Genomic DNA, 18210 nt, shown 5'->3' with positions numbered 1-18210 from the left:
GTGGGTGAAAAGAAATCTCTTGCTCTATCCTGGGGAGTAAGACAGCTGTGGACTCAGACCTGGCAATAGTTCTCAGTGAAAAATTACATGTTTTTCTCAACTTTGAGAACTGCTTTTCATAGCATCAAAAGCTGAGAGATCTGCTTAATAATTTCAGTAGCCATGTTGGATGTTTGCAGAAAAAAATAAATTATTGCCTGATAAATGTCTGTTTGTGTGGATAGGATGCCATTCTTCGCTGGGGAAGGTGCCATCTCCTGGGATCAGAAGTAAAACAAAACTTTTAATATGTGGCAGGACTTCTTTGAATTCACTGGCTGACAAAAGTCTGGAGTGGCCACATTTAGAACCTAAGAACTGAAATTCAACCAAAAGTAGCCATGAGTCATCAGAGGCTGCAGTTGGCATGGGGGGGGGGAGGCCAATTGGGACACGGCTGCGTCAGGCCTGTGGGAGCATGAGCGTGCTAGTGAGTCTCTCTCAAGCGGCAGCATAAGGGGTGGACTCCAGGGGACGTCAACTTAAGGCACCGCGTGTAGGAGCTCACCCTCTTTGCCACTGTGGGGCCACCAAGACAGCTTCCCACCCACCCACCCTTGATGTTATGGTTCTAGATTATTGTTCTTTATATTAGTCACAGCTTCAGAATAAAGGGGCATGGTCAGGGACGAGTCTGCGTACTGGGGCCCTGGGGTAGGGGGTCTCAGTAAGAGACCGGCTAACACCAAGTGTGGCCTTACCTGGCTTGGAAGGTGAGGGGCTTGGAGCCAGGAGGAAGGGATGGTAGGATGAGGTGGACACCTGGCAACCATTTAACCAGCTTCCTCCCTGAGAAGGGTATTGAGGGGCAAGGGACCCACACTCCTGGCTGGGAGAGAGTGGGTCCCAGGGTGCCCCTTGAGCCCACATAAGCAGCCAGATGGCTGCACGGGCGTTTCCTCCATACCTCATTCCAGACCAGTCCTCAGTTCATGTTGGTTTAATAAAGCTGTGGCCTTTTTGATGCCAAAGATATGACTTGCATCTTGATTTGCCATATACCACACTGCCAGTCAACTAAGAGTTTCTGTGTTGGATTATTTAAAGAGTATTATAGTACCCTACAGAAGAAACTAATTATTCTCTTGCCTAAAATCCTGGATTGGATCAACAGTATCAGAGTACAATTATTACAAATATATATACTTCCCGTCAGACATGACCCGGTGCTTGCACAGGGAATATCTTTACTTTCTACTCCAGATATCTACTTGGATCCCATCCTCCAAGGAAGTGTTTTGGAGAGTGGAATGCAGGGATGGGTGGGGAGGGAATTTCTATTCCTTAGGGAAATTTTGCTGGTGGTACTTTGGATCCAACCCCCTGATAGAAGCTAAGGCTTCAGGATTTAAGAAATTTCTATAGCACCCTCTACCCAATGGCAGCTTCATATTCCTTATGACTTGTTGGAAATATTACTTTGTAAACAAAGGAAGCCATCAGGGCACGGTGCAGACTGTATTTTACCACTGGATGCTCTTAAATGTACTCTGCAAAATTCTTCCTCATTTTGTTAAAAATAAGAGCATGATGCTACAAAATCTGAGCCTTATTATGTGAATGTGATTTAAGTACATCCTTCACTCCACTCCATGAAGCAAAGAAGACTTAAAAGTACCTAACTTTGGATAATGATCAAAGTTTTCAGATTGCAGTACAACTAATAAGAATACAAATAATGATTAACATTAAGTAAACATATCAGTGTATCCTTTTTCCTGAAGGGCCGTTGCATGGTAGCAGCCAAGATAGACAGGGCACAGGAATGGAATTGTTCAGATCTTCTTAACCAAGTCCCCCCAAATTCATTCTCAAGAGAGAAGATCAATGGGCAATATGTGGAAGGTAAGCATTTTGAGCACTTGAGTTCATTACATAATAATCTACAGAAACCATTGTCTATACTTCTTTTTCAGGACATTGTGCAGAGCAGTAGGCACCATTACTTTGAAAACCAAAGCCTCAGCAATAATTAGCGTTATGATAATGCAAACATGCATAAGGATTCAGAACAGATTTGCTTCTTACAAAACTTCTGCTGATAATTGTAGTTTATGACAGGTGGCATCTTCTATGATGCATAATTTCTTACATTCTGCAGCCAAAGTCAGTAACAATTTTGTGTGCATGAAATAAAAGGACACAGATACCTTTATCATCTTACTGCTTTATTAGATAGGCCTTTAACTTCTCAGGTATTAACCAAAGTACGGTTGCTAGCTGTGGGTTGGGAAATTTTGGGAGATTTTGGGGGTGGAGCTTAGAGAGGGTGGGGTTTGGGGAGGGGGACCTCAGTGGGGTGCAATGCCATGGACTCCACCTTCCAAAGGAGTCATTTTCTCTTTAACCTGGAGACCAGTTGTAAGGCTGGGAGATCTCCATACATCATCTGTAGATTGGCCACCTTATACTAAGCAGCTCTTTTTGTATTTCAGAAAAAATAATACAATGTTAATTGATGCCCCTGATTCCATGGATATGCAACTCGTTCCTTTAAGAACATATTGCATTCATTTGAATAGCATTTAACAGGCAACATGTAGAAGTGTAGAGTTTTGATGTTACTCATCTTCTGAATGAGAATGCCATGCAAATCCTATAGGTGTGAATTTATACCATCCCAATGTCAAGCATCCCCTAACTGTCAAATCACATTGAGTTGGGAAATGACTGCTTGAGGTCTCCAATAGTATGGCTAGGAAACTGAGGATCATTAGAGTAGTCCAGCAGTTGTGTATCCATCCGAGGATCATTAGAGTAGTCCAGCAGTTAAGTGGGTGTATCCATTGAAAATCAATAGGGCATCTGTTTGGAAAACTACTTCAGCCTAAGATTGGAAATGCCCAATCACTGACATTATGAATGATGATTTGGATGGCCAGAGGTCCTCCCTTCCCTCCACTGAAAAACAGGAAGCCCTAATGGTGCTGTAATTGAACATAATTGGGCCAACTCTGTTTCCTGCTTGATTTTATCTTGTCTCTGTAATTAAAACAAAATTAAGCTGTCACCCTCATCAAAATGACCAGCAAATTATTAATTTAGTTTAAAATAATTGTTTAAGAGTGCTGTGTTTTGTGTAGGTGTGTGTATGTATGTATGTATGCATGCATAGTAAGTTTTATTGCCATGCGCAAAGCTCTCAAGAGTGAGGTTCATTTAAAACACTTAAGATTAAAAATAATCCCATTGACTCTTTTTATGTTTTCCTATAACTTCATGGGCATCTGAATTCAGCTACTTGTAAAATGGCATCAAAATATAAATCTGGAAGACAGAAGGCACAGGTAGGATGGCCATTTTAGTTCCTTTTTGTGTGCAAACAGATGCAGGTACATGCATAGAAAATACCTTCCCCCCCCATGCCTCCTGCCAATTGTATTCAGAGATTTAGAATGGTGGCAAAACCCACTTTTGAGTTTTGTTCCAAGCACTGCTGCTGCACAGCCCTGATAATACCACTCATAATGCTAATTTGACACGTTTCTTTGCAAAGGGGTAGTCGTGTTAGTCTGTTGTGGCAAGTCCAGTGGCCCTTAAAGACCAAGATTTATTTCCCTGTGAGCTTTTGTGAATCAAGAACCTAAAAAGGTCAAAAAAGGGAAATGAACTTAAACCTATGTAGGGTAGAACACAATTTTTAAAATATCATCATTTTATATTAGGGAGCTAATTATATAACAGGTCTTGTATGTATTCTGTTTTATGTATGCTGGTTTTATTTAATGCCTGACCACTGATAAAGGTGGTAATGATGAAATGCATCTGGTCAGTGGAAGCATTGATACATTGATTTTATTGAGGTTATGATATAAGCCTAGGGTTTTTAATTTACCCTGTATACTTGCATATAAGCCTAGTTTTTCAACACCTTTTTCACACCGAAAAAGCCCACCTTGGCTTATACGTGGGTATATATGGTAATTGAAATAAAAGCCTACTCCGGCCAGCCCATCATTGCTCTGGCAGCTTGTAGGACATCAGCAGTTTGACTGAGGGACTCTGATATTTTTTTCCTTTTGCCTTCACTTCTTCCTCTTCTTAATCACTTCTTCCAAACTATTCTTTTGGTTTCTGTGGGTGAAAAGCAGATTACAAAAACCAGCAGTTATTCATCCTCTTGACTCTTCTGTATTTGTTGGGGGGGGGAGCCTGGATGGGGGAGCCTGTGATGATGGGGCATTTCCCACCCTCGGCTTATATGCGAGTCAATAAGTTTGCCTAGATGTGGTAAAATTAGCTGCCTTGGCTTATATGCGGGTTGGTTTATATGCGAGTAGATACAATAAATAAATATTAGTACTATATTATAAAAAATTGTGTTCTACCCTACAGAGGCTTACGTTTGTTTCCCTTATTTTGACCTTCTTAGGTTCTTGACTTTTGTCTGGGTCAGGATATTTTCTCCTTTTCATTGTGGGGAGCTTTTGTGAGTTGCCACTGAGTGAGAAATTTCTCTGCTTGTTTTGTGTGAGGGAGTGTATGTCTCAAAAGGTTTCCTCTGGATTGCAGCCAAAGGGGAGTCAGATATGCTGTGATAGATATCTAGGGCAGGGATGGGAACAGGTAACAATATCATACCCAGCTACTGATTCTGCTCAGGCTTCCATTTCTATTCTCCTGTATCCCATTTTCTCAATTTCTGTGGCCTTTATTTCTAGTTCAGCATTTTATAGTGCTCCGTATTCCACTTGTTCTCTTCATTCCCCACCCACATCTCTTCTCATAGGGCCTTTCAGAGATTTAATTTTTAAATCGAAAGGTGCTTTTATTGCATGTTATGAGTATTGTGAGCCAAAGGGATAAGGACTGGTCAAATCCAGTAGGTGGCTAAATAGACAAAAGGGATAGTAATTTAAAAATATCCTCTCGTTTTCTCCTTCATACCCCTAACAAATTTCCAAAATTATTTTTTAAAGGAGATGTGTGGGTTGAGGCTAACACGCAAGTGAACAGGAGCAGGGGTGGCAGAAGTGAGATCTATGCAGGGTTGCCAGCTTTGAAATGGGAAATACCTACAGATTTTGGGAGTGGGGCCTGAGGAAGGTGGGTTTTGGGGAAGGGAAGGACCCCTGCAGGGTCTGATACTGTAGATTGCATTCTTGCAAACAGCCATTGGTAAACTGATCTGGAGAGCAGTTGAAATCCCCGGAGACCTCCAGTATAAAGGTTACACAGTATTAAAATAAACTGGAAGAACGGAGCTGCCCCATGTGAATTTCTTCCTGTCCTTTTCAGCTTTATCTACAGGTGGAAGTGTTGCCAGAGCATTCCCCAGTTCACTGAACACTTACACAGAATAATTTTCTTCAGTGACAAGTAATCCTTTTATCTTCGTTATAACAGCTTATTCTATGAAACTGTTTAATGAGCCGGGGAACACTCTGGCAAGTCTTCCACCTGTAAATAAAGTTGAAAAGGACAAGAAGAAATTCACATGGGACATCTCTGTTGTTCCTGTCTATTCTAATACTGTGTAACCATGTGGAAGCTGGCAGTCCATGATATATGTGATCTTTCCCCCTTACCCAAGCTTTAAAAAAAAATTGGGCTAGAGCTACCATGAGATATATTCCACATAGCCTGTGCTGGTATGGACCCACACTCAGTCCTGACAATGAATGGGCCGTCAGTTTGGTTGGATTTGGCTACTGAACAACATTTGAGATGCCTCCTTGGGCTCTCATTTTCCATAACAGAGCTTCCTTCCTTGGGGATTGATGGGACTTCATTAAATCAATGATCATGTGGCTACAAGAGCCTGATGGAGATCTGTTTCTCTGCAGAAGGCAATGTTTTATATGAAAACATGCAACACTGCAAAGGCCTGCTCTCAGACATTACCAGGAAGCTATTTTTGCCAAATACATTTGCAGCAGATAGCTCAGGGAACTTAGCTATTTGTATAAATGAGGTTATCAGCCACACACAGTTATTATGCATGAGGCTTGTTCTATATGCCCATTAGTTTACTGCTGAGTGACATGGCAGCTATATGCATTTCCACAGAATTATTCCATATGTATATCTTTCTATATTTCTAATTTGTCTTTCAGCCACAAAGGGGTAACTGCGAGACCTCAAGCAGCTCTTATACTCACTACACCTCCCCTAGGTTTTGTCAAGGATTTTGTTTGTTTTTTTTGTCCTCTTATTGTGCCTTTCTTGTTAGTCCCCATTCTGAATGATCCCTTATTTAAAGAAAATAAATGGTGAACTGCACAGTTATACACAAATAAATCACCAACCAGTGAAGCAAGTGAAAGTTAACTCCAGTTAAGAGAACCAAAGGAGGGGCTATATCTCTGCTGAGAGAAGTTAGGGCTTCTGGAGCACAGTCACTTTAAGACAAACCTTGTGACCAGGAACCAGAAAGTCTTTGAACTGACACCCTGGCCAATCAGGGAAGACTGCTATGCTACATCAGTGTTGGAGGCACAAGGCAGGAAGTTAATTTGCAAAAAGCAGAGATCTGCACATTTACTGATGCTGATTTTTCAAATATTGAGGGTTATATCCACTTCTGGATATCGTTGGGGAAAGGCAGGGTCATTCCAGATCAATCATGCATCTTGCAGAAGGAAAATTTAAAGTGCTTAAAATCAAAGTGGAAATCGAATACAGTGTAGATGGCAGGGATTTATTTGGACTGGGAGTGGGTAAAAAGCCGTGTGCATACTACACCCTAGAGTGCCACTGCTAGTCTAAGTAGACAGTACTAACCTTGATAGACTAGGGTAAAGTGGGCTGATGTGTTCAGTCTAAGAGAGATGCTAGCTAACAGTCCAAAGAAGATATACTAGAAAACAGAGACCATGTTGACCACTGGTATGAGCTTAAGTTGGATGCCAATTTCTGCCCATTGTTCTACAAGAACATCATCCTTTTCCTCTTCCTGAAGGGTTATACTTCAGTTCTCCAATCCTCTTTTCTTCTGAAGCCACTTCCTTCTTACTCAATATGATCCTTACAATAAATCAACAAATCTTCCTGCAGTGTGTTTATTGATATTATAGTGATCTTTCTGATTTTTTTTTTGCTTTTTTCAGTCAAGACAAAGCCTTTACTCATTACCTTCCCTAACTAGGCATTCTCATGGTATATCTATGCATACTGCTAGCTCATTACTTTATGCATCATGTTCTCCCTTTTCCCTTAGGTATCTTTAATGCCTACATTCCTGAAGATTAGGAGTCTTGAACAAAGTAATATTTTTGTGAGTATCTATGCTGCACAAGCCAGTTGAGGCTGAAAACTGTGTTGAAATAGTACCAATGGGCCAGGTCCAAAGGACCTGCTGCAGCAGAGTTGAACATGGGATTTATATGGTCACTTGGCTGTAGCTGACTTAGGACAGAACTGTGTATTACCTTGACAATCCTCAACCTTCAGTTACCTGCATTGTGGAACAGGGTCTTGCAAGCCTTCATTTGCCTGATGATGGGGGGGGGGAGGGATATGAAGAGTGAAAAGAAAGTGGCTTGGTGCCTAGGAAGTGAGAGTTGTATTACATTTTTCTGTCCAGGTAGACATATGTGGCAGAATTTGAAATTCAGAGACTTGTGGTGGTGGGCTTGGGTTTTCCATCCTTCACCCTTTTCTGCAAAGTTCTCAACCTAAAAGGGCTAAGATTTGTGCTAGGATACAACTCCAAGACAACATGCAGAATAAAGCAGCAGATGATCTGTTTAAGAACAGGGCTTTGAAATAATGAGAGGGAAGGCAAGCTATGACTAATTTTCATATATGTGTACATCCCTTACTATTTTGACACTTTTGAAATACCTCTTCCTGCTTTGAATGGGGCTTCTCTGATTACTGTAGTCTGCAACTTGGGAAAGTTCTTGGAAGGAAGCTGCACTTGGATATAGGGCTCCCAACTTTTTAAATAGGTCTGTCTAGCAATCACTGTGACATCAATTTGATCTGCAGGCATTTATCAGGTGATCTCACGTAACCTCATACCATGCAAATCTTCATCCACTGTTCTCCACTTATTAAACCTCTATTAAAGGCACAGGGATTTTTTCATGTTGGTAACCTTACTTAGATGTCATGAAGCAGAGAAAAACCTTTCATTGCAGAGAAACACCTTTTCCCTTTTATCTCTGCAATGAAAGGGCTAAAGTTTTTTTAATGAAAAAAAAGAAAAATTCAGAAGACAAAACAGAAACACCTATATAACTTTATAATGCTATAGAACATATCAACTGCTGATTTAAAAAGAAAAACCAAAAGTTCCCTTTCTGGAGAAAAGGCAGTAAAGCTTCCCAGCCATTTGGGAAATGAATTGTACAGCATTCTCCATCAGACAGACAATGCAGCCATTTGTGCACATCAGAAAAACAAAATAATAACTCTGTATTGAGGAATATGTAGATACAGCCAACATGCTTGAAGGTTTGACTTTGGGGCTCAGCCACTGTGGTAAAATTTTCTCCTTTGGGCATTAAATCATCCCAAACCCAAAGCATGATTCGGCAATCCTAACTCCTGGAGGATTGATGGCATGCGTGACCCAGCAGCTTTCCCCCCTTAGACACAGGATTATAAGACCCCCCCCCCCACAACATCTTCGTGCCCTGACCCAGATGGCCCAGGGTAGTCAGATCTTGTAGGGTCTCAGAAGCTAAGCTGGATTGACCCTGGTTAGTAATTGGGTGGAGATTACCAAGAAAATCCAAAGTCACTACGGAGCCAGACAATGGTAACCAACCTCTGCTAGTCTCTTGCCTTGAAAATCCTACATGTTCTCTAGAATTCAGCTGCAATTTGTCAGAGCTTTACCCACACATGTTCAGAAATGGCTTAACTGAGGCCTTTTCTCTGTTAATATCACATTCCTTGCACATCATCAGAGGAAGCTATTATATAACCATTTCATCTATCCTTAATGAATCATCCTTGCTTTCTGAAAACTGATCTCTCTAGAAGTTAACAGGTTGAGCTAATGATGATTTCTCATCTCTCCCACCTTTCTCCTGCAGCATGCAGAATATGTCTGGGTTGTTTACGGCTGCTCTGGCATCAGTATAAATAACATGCAAATAATGTTTACTTAAAGCATGGCATTTAATGATTCTTTTAATGCAAATGTTTAATATGTATTAAATAGCAAAACAAAAACAAAAACGAACAAAGAAAAGTTCAAGACAGAAGAGCTGCAAAAATGTAAAATGTAAATGCTCGATATCAAGGAAAGGCAAAGCAGTCTAATTTTCACTGTTGGTTTATAGCAGAGCAACCTTACCATTTGGATCATGTGGAAAAGATTCCTACCCCCAACAAATCTACACGGGGACAGAGTGGGCATTTGATCATAAAAAGAAATATTAGAAAAAGTAAGAAATTATTATTAGTGTCAATGCTTTCATCATCTTAAGCTACGCATTTGCCGTTGTAGGGCTTACAGGAGGTAATGGACAAATCCTACGCTCTTCAACTCAGTTTGGTAAGAAATATTTCAAGAACTGAAGGGGAAAATGTTTTTATTTGCAGTGTTGAGAATATTATTTATTAAAAATGCATCTCCGTTATGGCACTACCACACAGCAACACAGAAGTGTCTTAAACATTTAATTTGGGGGTTTGTGGGGAGGGGAAGTAAGTTTCAGTCCACGAGAGTAGCGATCCCCAACCTGTGGGCCGCGGACCACATGTGGTCTGTCAACTAACTGGAGGTGGGCCGCAAAGAATGCCTCCCCCCCCCCCGGCACTTTACTTCATCCACGATCCGGCAGGCGCACATGGGACTATCTCGTTGCAGAGAAACAAGCTCAGGGTTCCCATTGATTTGTCATTGTCATGAGTTAAAATTTCCATGAAAATAAAATGTTCCTTATGTTCATTGTTGTGGCATGTCTGTATCTTATTTTGAAGGGATGTTTAAACATTACCATAGCGACCAGAGTCAGAGAGCGTTAGGGCAGTGGGCCTCAGTTAAACTGTCAAGTGTTGAGTGGTCCCCGGTGATAAAAAGGTTGGGGACCACTGCATGAGAGAACTACTGTGATGTGATTGGTGGTTTGCTGTGATTGACAAGCTGGGGGGGGGGGGAGAGAAGTTCAGCTTGTTTTCCCTTGCAGCCTCTGCGGGAGGCAAAAAGCCATAACAGGGCAGAGGAAAAACATGGGAGGGGTCTCCCATGAGGAGGGCTGCAAATGTGAGGCAGGAGGCCACGCACGTTTTCCCCCTCTGTGCTGAAACGGTCCGGAAATCAGCCTTTCTGTTAAAACCCTTGACAGATTTGGGGGGGGGGGGGCAGAGCCCTAGCTCATGTCCACCTTCAGTTTCTCAGAATAGCATCCTGGCCAAACTGGCTGCTGACCTGTGTAACAGACACGTGCCAAAGAGCCAATGATTTGGTCTGCTCAGTGAAGATAATTTCTGGTCCCACCGAAGGCCTGTTTTTCTCTAGAATGTATACAGCTGATGGTGGGAGATTGTTCTGAAAATGGCAAGCCTTCCATTGTTAATATTTGTATTGCTTTGTCTTGTAGTCCTCACTTCTTAAAAAAATTCCCATTGCCTTTACATTTGACTGATCACACATTTGTGCTACAGGAGGAAAGCTACATGGTGCTTACTATATGACGGCTCCCCCAGATTCTTATAAATCTAAAACTAATGACGAGCAAGCAGTGTACCAAAGAGTAATATAAGAGGTGACGCTGTCTGGAGACTGTAGGCCTAAGTACCACAGTGGTGCCTTTTCTCATTCACCTAAACAGTGTATGATACATCTAAACAAAGCAAAACATACCAAAATTTCAATCCCAAGTACTGTTTGCATGCATACCTCAAAGGAAAAAAAAAGTAGTCATATGCCTAAGTAATCAGGCTTTGAACTCTTGCCAATTCATCATCATGCAATTGCATATCCAAAGAAATGTTAGTGGTGATGCATAAACTTTTAGAAGAAGAAGAAGAAGAAGAAGAAGAAGAAGAAGAAGAAGAAGAAGAAGAAGAAGAAGAAGAAGAAGAAGAAGAAGAAGAAGAAGAAGAAGAAGAAGAAGAAGAAGAAGAAGAGTTGGTTCTTATATGCTGCTTTTCTCTACCAGAAAGAGTCACGAAATGGCTTACAATCGCCTTCCCTTTCCTCTCCCCACAACAGACACCCTGTGAGGTGTGAGGTAGGTGAGGCTGAGAGAGCCCTGATATCAGTGCTTGGTCAGAACAGCTTTATTAGTGCTGTGGAGAGCCCAAGGTCACCCAGCTGGCTGCATGTGGAGGAGTAGTAGGGACTCAAACCTGGCTTGCCAGATTAGAAGCCACCGCTTTTTAAATTATGGCTTGTGTTGTCCATACTGAAGGCAGCAGTGATTAGACCTGTTCTGGGGGGAAAAAATCTCCCTGAGCTCTTTTATGGGCTTTCCCATATGCCCAACTTATTATAGGTTTTCTTAGCAGTTGATCTTCAGACATTGACTTTGGTGTGGCCATTCCACATATCTGCATTATTTCAGTTGTGGAGTCAGTTTGTGTGTTCCAGATGAGCTGGAATATTCAGGAATATATAGCATCACGGTTGTCATCAGTGACATCACAGCACACACATACACCAAATAGAGTGTGTGCCTTAGCTACAGCATTGTAATGTTGCAAGACCTGCCCTCTTCCTCCTTTGTAATTAGTTGATTGGGCAGATGTTCTCCTGCCCTGGTGAATTTGAATGTACTGAATGAGATTGGCTGGTGGGAGGATTATTTCTTGATTTCTTCTGATAGCTATTTTGAAACCAGAGAATCTCCAGCTATAGATGTAAAAAAACAAGCAGGAAATAGTTGTCTGATTGCAATCTTATTAAATATTAATTATTTTAATAATTATTTATTATTAATCATGTTATTAAATAAAAATGTCATTAACTTGGATGGGAAAGGGTCAGGTCCATTTTTATATTAACGTATCAATATTGTTTTGAATTTTTTAAAAAAAATGAAATCATGGTGGAGGGGAAGAGGGGGGGAGGAAATTTGGAGGGAGATTTGGCAGAGGAAGGTCTGACAATGGGAAGTGGGCATTAATAGGGTCCGGGAGATCATAAATACCCCCTTGAGAGACCAGGTAGTTTCTCTTGCCTTGAAGTGGGCAGAGGGGTATCCATTCCTGAAGTACATATTCTAGATCCAGTTGAATAACTACCATCTGTTCTCAAATGTACCCTTTTTTGAGCAAGGTGATTAAGTGTGTGGTGGCAGGCCAACTTCAGTGATTCCTGAATGAAGGGGATTGTTTAGATAATTCCAATCTGTTTCAAGCCAGTTTATGGGACTGAAAATGTTTGCTCTCCCTGGTGCACTGGGAGATGAACAAAGGAAGCATGAACCTTTTAATATTCCTGGATATGTTGGCAGCTTTTGATGCCACTGATCCCGATATCCTTCTGGATCACTGTTTTGGGACTGAGAGACGCTTTTCTGTCCCTGGCTATTTCATATTTGTATGAAGCCAGTGGTCCTCAGGATTTTTTTTACTACGATGCCACCAATGTGCATACAATATGTAGTTCTGCCTTCCCTTTCCAAGGGACCCAAAGAATCAACATACACACATACATAGAATATATATTTGCCGGTAAAAGGATTAAAAAAAAACTGTTTAGAAAATATTGCAGATTTTACTCTGGGTGGCATGAGGCTTTTGCTTCTTCTTTTCAGATCAGTGAAGGTGCAGACTGCATATTTATTCCCAAAAAACTTTTTTTAGAGGAAGCAACTTCCAAATCCCGGCAAATAGCGCTGGAGATGGCGAGTAGCTATCCCACTGAAAGTGTGATCCATGGAAGCTATATTGTACATCAAGAATGGAGCATGTACAAGGCCAAACTTATTGGACAACAGCTTGACAGACAGCACAGGAAAACTCCAGCAACTAGCTATGTTTGCCAGTAATCTACGTATGTGTAATATGTTTGTTGTACACCTGTGTGTTTCTGCATAGGTAAACTGTGATTGATTTGTGAAAAATAATCCAAAGTGCACTTCACCCTGTGTTCTTCCTGTTCTGTTGCCACTTTTACCTAGATTCTATTTTTCTAAGCTTTGTCCAGAGCACCTAACCTATCAAATATTTTAAAAATCAGTATCTTAATAAAACTTTTAAGCAATTGCTAATGTTCTTAGAAGCTCTCTTAATCCTTTATCTTGGCACAGGATTAGTTGAAGTCTGGCTTGTCAGGCTTACTGCTTGTGATATACAATGCAAGTTAAAAGGGGGAATTATAAGTGCACTTATTATCAAAGGATGTAACTGTACTATACACCTGACGTGTCATTTTACATGTGTGCTTATAGGACTCATAGTCAGATATACTTTGGAGGAATTCGCCTTAAAAAGCACTTGTTCATTTGGACCTGTGATGGTGCACGTCAGGAAGGGGGAGGACCTTCCCATTTCTATCCCGCTCCACTCTTGCCAGTGAAACAGGCCATAGGGGGAGCAGCTTTTGCTCCTTTTCTTTCACGGAGTCAGAGAAGTGAAAAGCCCTTCCTTTCTTTTGGCAGAAGCAGGGTGAGAGAGAAATTGGAAAGTACTTTGTCCCCTGGCAGCTCCAAGAAAATGAGCACTTTTAAGAGTGAGTTCCCCTGACTACCAATCCAGTCATGCACCCATGACCCCGTACACATTGGCCATATTGCCTAGTTTGGCACTAATTCCGAGTGTGGTTCTAGAGAATGAATCAGATTCAGGCCAGAATATTTTCTGATGCTTTGCTCCCATACCTGAAGTAGGATCATGCTGAAGGAAAATCAATATTACTGACTTCCAATTAAAAATACTGGAATTTTAGGTTAATGATGGTTTCAAGAAGTCTCTATAGATCAAATTTTTGCTTTGTGAATGACATCACGAGCACCATCTAATCGGAAGCATGTGACTGTCACTTAAACAGCTGCAGGGGAAATCGGCTTTAATCTGCAAACCGCAGAGCATGATGCTCAAGAAGAAAATAGGAAATATATACATCTTTAAAACTGCAAAAACACTCCTGCTGAATTTTGGCTTGCTTTCTACTTTGAAATGTTTAATTTGCAAGTGGCTGCTGATTACCTGAGTGACATTTTGCTGGCCTTTCCCTATAAATGCGCTGGTTTTGGTGCCTGCTTCCCTTATGCAGAATTATTGAATTTCCTCTGAGAAGAGAGCCCAGAAGCCATGGGTCTGGGACTATTATTATTCCACGGCTTCCCTCTGTGGCTTGTTGCCCACTGACTCAGAGTGTTGTGGGCCATACTAAATTGTGGTGACTCTGTTTCCGTAATTTATAATGCTTCCAGGAGGTAATCTCCAGTGACCAATTATCTCCATCTGGAGATTCACTATTCATAATTTCCCCTTGCAGCTTTTTCCCTCTACAATAGCAATTTGATCCAAATATAAGTACTGTAATTTAAAAGGTTGGATTTTTTCATCGCAATTCAAGGCTGTTTAATTTTAACCAGTAAATAATCTACAATAAACAGGTACTCGATCTTCTCTGAGCTTAACAAGCATACTCCATTATTCTTAAGAAAATGAGAAAAAGGGAAACTGCCAGCTGGGAAATAAGCTTCAAAATGGCAGAGATCTAAAAAGTTTTAATTTATTACAGTGATTACATTTGTGTCCTGCATGGCTTGCGAGTTGAGGGAATTTAAAGCTCCTGTTGAGTATTATCTGTGCTGGAACTCAATGAATGGCAGCAGAAAAGAGGAGCTGACTTGTTCAGCAAAGCATTTATCCATCTGTTTAGGATCAGCAGCCAGGTGGCTGGGAAGGCCAAAGTCCCAAAGGACAGTGTTTTTCCCTTTTTTGACAGAATCCAGTTTGACAGCATAGGGGAGATTGCTAGAGAAGCAATTTAAGACAGCTGTGACAAAGGCATATTTCTAGTTTCATTTAGCCTGGAAGACAGCTCCTTGCCTTGATTTGGCTGATCTGGCCCTGTAGATCCATTGAAGAAGAAGGAGGAGGAGGAGGAGCAGGAGCAGGAGCAGGAGAAGGAGAAGGAGAAGGAGAAGGAGAAGGAGAAGGAGAAGGAGAAGGAGAAGGAGAAGGAGAAGGAGAAGGAGAAGGAGAATTGGTTCTTATATGCTGGACCAGACCAGATTCAAAGTCTTGGTTCTCATCTTTAAAGTCCTAAATGGTCTGGGACCTTTGTATCAATGGGACCACTTCTTCCATTATGCACATTACATTCTAATGAACAAAATCTACTTAAGATCCCCAGCCAAAAGGAAGTAAAATGGGCCACAACAATAGGCTTGGTGGAACGCTCTGCCAAATGAGATCAGAGACCCTGTGGGTCCTTAAACAGTTCCACGGGGCCTGTAAGGCAGAGCAGTTCCACCAAGCCTATGGCTGAGGCCTAGAAACAACTGAAAAGCTTGCTGGCCTCCCTGTCTACAACTCATCCAACTACATGAAGCTAACCTGAATTAATTTATTTTTCCTCCCCTGTTTTTAGCTCGGGGAAGGAGGCAGTTGGAAACTGATATGGTTATTTTATATTTCATTATTAATCTTTTTTAAAACAATAAACCTAATATTTAATGTTTCCTTGTATGTATTTTATCCTTTTGTTAGCTGCCAGAGATCAGTTCATCTGGAGAAAATGACTGCTTTGGAAGGAGGATGCTGTAGCTTTAGACCCCTTTGAAGGCTCTCTCCAAACCCCACTCTCTTCAGGCTCCACCCCCAAAATCTCCAGGTATTTCCACATCTGGAGCTGGCTACATGTAGACTTCTGTAAAAGAACAGAAACAAAGGCATATGTACTCGATGAGATTACTATTAAATCACTTTATACATGACAATTCTTATTATAATAATAAGAAAGGGATCTTAGAGAAATTGCTACAGCTGTTAGAATGGTAGTGCTCAGTTCTTTATCATTATTACAAAGGAAATTTAACACAAATAAAGTATAGAACAAACTTGAATTTTGGAACAAGGGGGGGAGAGTTTGAGGCAGAAAAAACATTCCATATGCAAAATGTACCTTTATAATGGGAATAAATTTTTACAAAAAGAATGTTATGGTCTACTGTGAATTCTGTACATTTTGACAGACTTCTTGGGCTCTCCAAAGTTGTAGGGCTCAGTGGGGAAACTGGTCTTGAAATGACCTCAAGATGGAAACCGAAGGCAATATCTGATTCAAAATATAATATTGTCCAGGAGACTGTTTTTCTTTCTGTGTCCCTTGGAGAAAAAATCCAAGTAAATAGAGTACAGGCTTCACCCTGATCCAGAATATGGCTAGGTCAGATTTAAACTGCTGGAAGGCAAGACGATTAAATCAATCTTAGTTGTACTACTACTTTTTAACAGCATTGTGAAGAGCTATCACACAGGAATGATAAATTGTTTTTTTGAGAGATTCCTCTTCCACAGGAACATGGAGGAATCTGACTTTATAGAGGAAAGTAATTCTATTTCCCTACAGGTTCATTTCACCCTAGGTTGGGCTTCAATCCTCCACACACACACACACACACAAACACGCAAACACAGAATTCACTTTCCTTCTCCCCTGCTGACTGTGGGTCCGACTCTGGTCTCCTCTGATTCTGCCATGTTCAGCTGAATAAATCGCCATTTCTCAAACCCACCTAAGCTCAGAATGAAATTAGAAAATCCTACCTGGAATGGGCACCTCCTACAATGACAAGAATGTGAAAAACAAAAATTCAGAGGTTGAGATTTTTTCTGATTAAAGAATGATAGGAAGCCAGAAGGGAGAGAGTTGTGAACAAAAAGGATGCAGAAGGATGCTTTTTCTATGACACACCTAAGGTCAGTTTTACATCTGCACCTATTATAGTTTTTGATAGAACTACCATTTACATCAGCCTTTCTCAATTGTTTTACTATTGAGAAACCCCTGAAACATTCTTCAGGCTTCAAAAAACCCCGGAAATGGCAGGACTGTGCAGAATTGGGAAGCATAGCTATGTACATGCCTACCTGGGATCTCTCCCATTCCCATCCTCTTCAGGCCCCTCATTGGCCATTTTGGGAGGGGTGGGTGGGTCATATCACCCATGAAACCCTGGTTGAGAAAGCCTGATTTATACCTCCATGAAACCCTGGTTGAGAAAGCCTGATTTATACCTTCACGTGCTATCCATCTCTTTAGCACAATGATTATGCTAGCCACCACCAGTTATAGAACCAACCTACCGTTGCCATTGTAAGAGTTGCGTAATTCAAGTAAAGTTTCTTTGTCGAACATTCCAGGCTATTTTTCACATCATTTACGGGGTTAACAGCAGCAGATATTACTGGCTGCTATACCAGTGAGATGAGCCTCTTGTGGCACAGAGTGGTAAGGCAGTGACATGCGGTCTAAAGCTGTCTGCCCATGAGGTTGGGGGTTCGATCCCAGCAGCCAGCTCAAGGTTGACTCAGCCTTCCATCCTTCCGAGGTCGGTAAAATGAGTACCCAGCTTGCTGGGTGGTAAACGGTAATGACTGGGGAAGGCACTGGCAAACCACCCCGTATTGAGTCTGCCATGAAAATGCTAGAGGGCGTCACCCCAAGGGTCAGACATGACCCGGTGCTTGCATAGGGGATACCTTATACCAGTGAAATATTTGGAGATGGTACCAGGAACAGAGATAGGGGTCTTTGGCTCAGAATGGACTTGGTTAGCAAATGTTATGCATTATATATAAAGAAAATGGATGATGATCACTTTGCACAAGACAATTTTAATTTTAAGCTCCATACAAGATTTAAAAATGCATTTTTATCTAGAGATTTAACTCTTAAATTAAGAATCTATTATGTATGAATGGAGTTAGCTATAAATTATAACATGCTAAATTTTACAAAGCTGCTTTTACAGTAAAAGATGGACCACATCCAAAGATTTCTACATACATATGCTTCATTCCCCAAATTGTGACTCACATTTTTTCCTGTTATATTCTAGCTGAAATATATGCACATGGGAATAAAGTCCAATGGTTTTAACTTCTGCTGGAGGTTAAGCAATTTTCAGACTACAGCATAAAAACCACTGTGGTCTAAAGCAGAAGCACTGAATGCCTGCTTGTCTTGGCTCTGTCTGTTTGCCAGTCACAAACAGGGAGCTGATTTAGGTCATTTGATACATTTACCCCTTAGCAACTACCTTAGACTCCTGAGGGAGGAGATCTCTGTTCCAGGCTAACAAGCTCTGT

General features: G+C 41.2%; 1 protein-coding gene across 1 annotated transcript in view; it reads left to right on the top strand.

Annotated features, from left to right (window-relative positions):
- LOC143820027 (uncharacterized) overlaps positions 1–7230 on the top strand; it is a 45882-nt gene extending 38652 nt beyond the window's left edge. Inside the window, exons 9-10 of the mRNA XM_077302394.1 lie at positions 1764–1884; positions 7199–7230. Of these exons, the coding sequence (XP_077158509.1) occupies positions 1764–1884; positions 7199–7230 (153 nt within the window). The remainder of the gene's footprint in view (positions 1–1763; positions 1885–7198) is intronic.
- The last annotated feature ends 10980 nt before the right edge of the window (positions 7231–18210 follow it).

The sequence above is a fragment of the Paroedura picta genome, chromosome 10, assembly GCF_049243985.1.
Source record: "Paroedura picta isolate Pp20150507F chromosome 10, Ppicta_v3.0, whole genome shotgun sequence".
NCBI classification, from domain to species: Eukaryota; Metazoa; Chordata; class Lepidosauria; order Squamata; family Gekkonidae; genus Paroedura; species Paroedura picta.
This window is presented reverse-complemented; position numbering and strand designations above follow the sequence as displayed.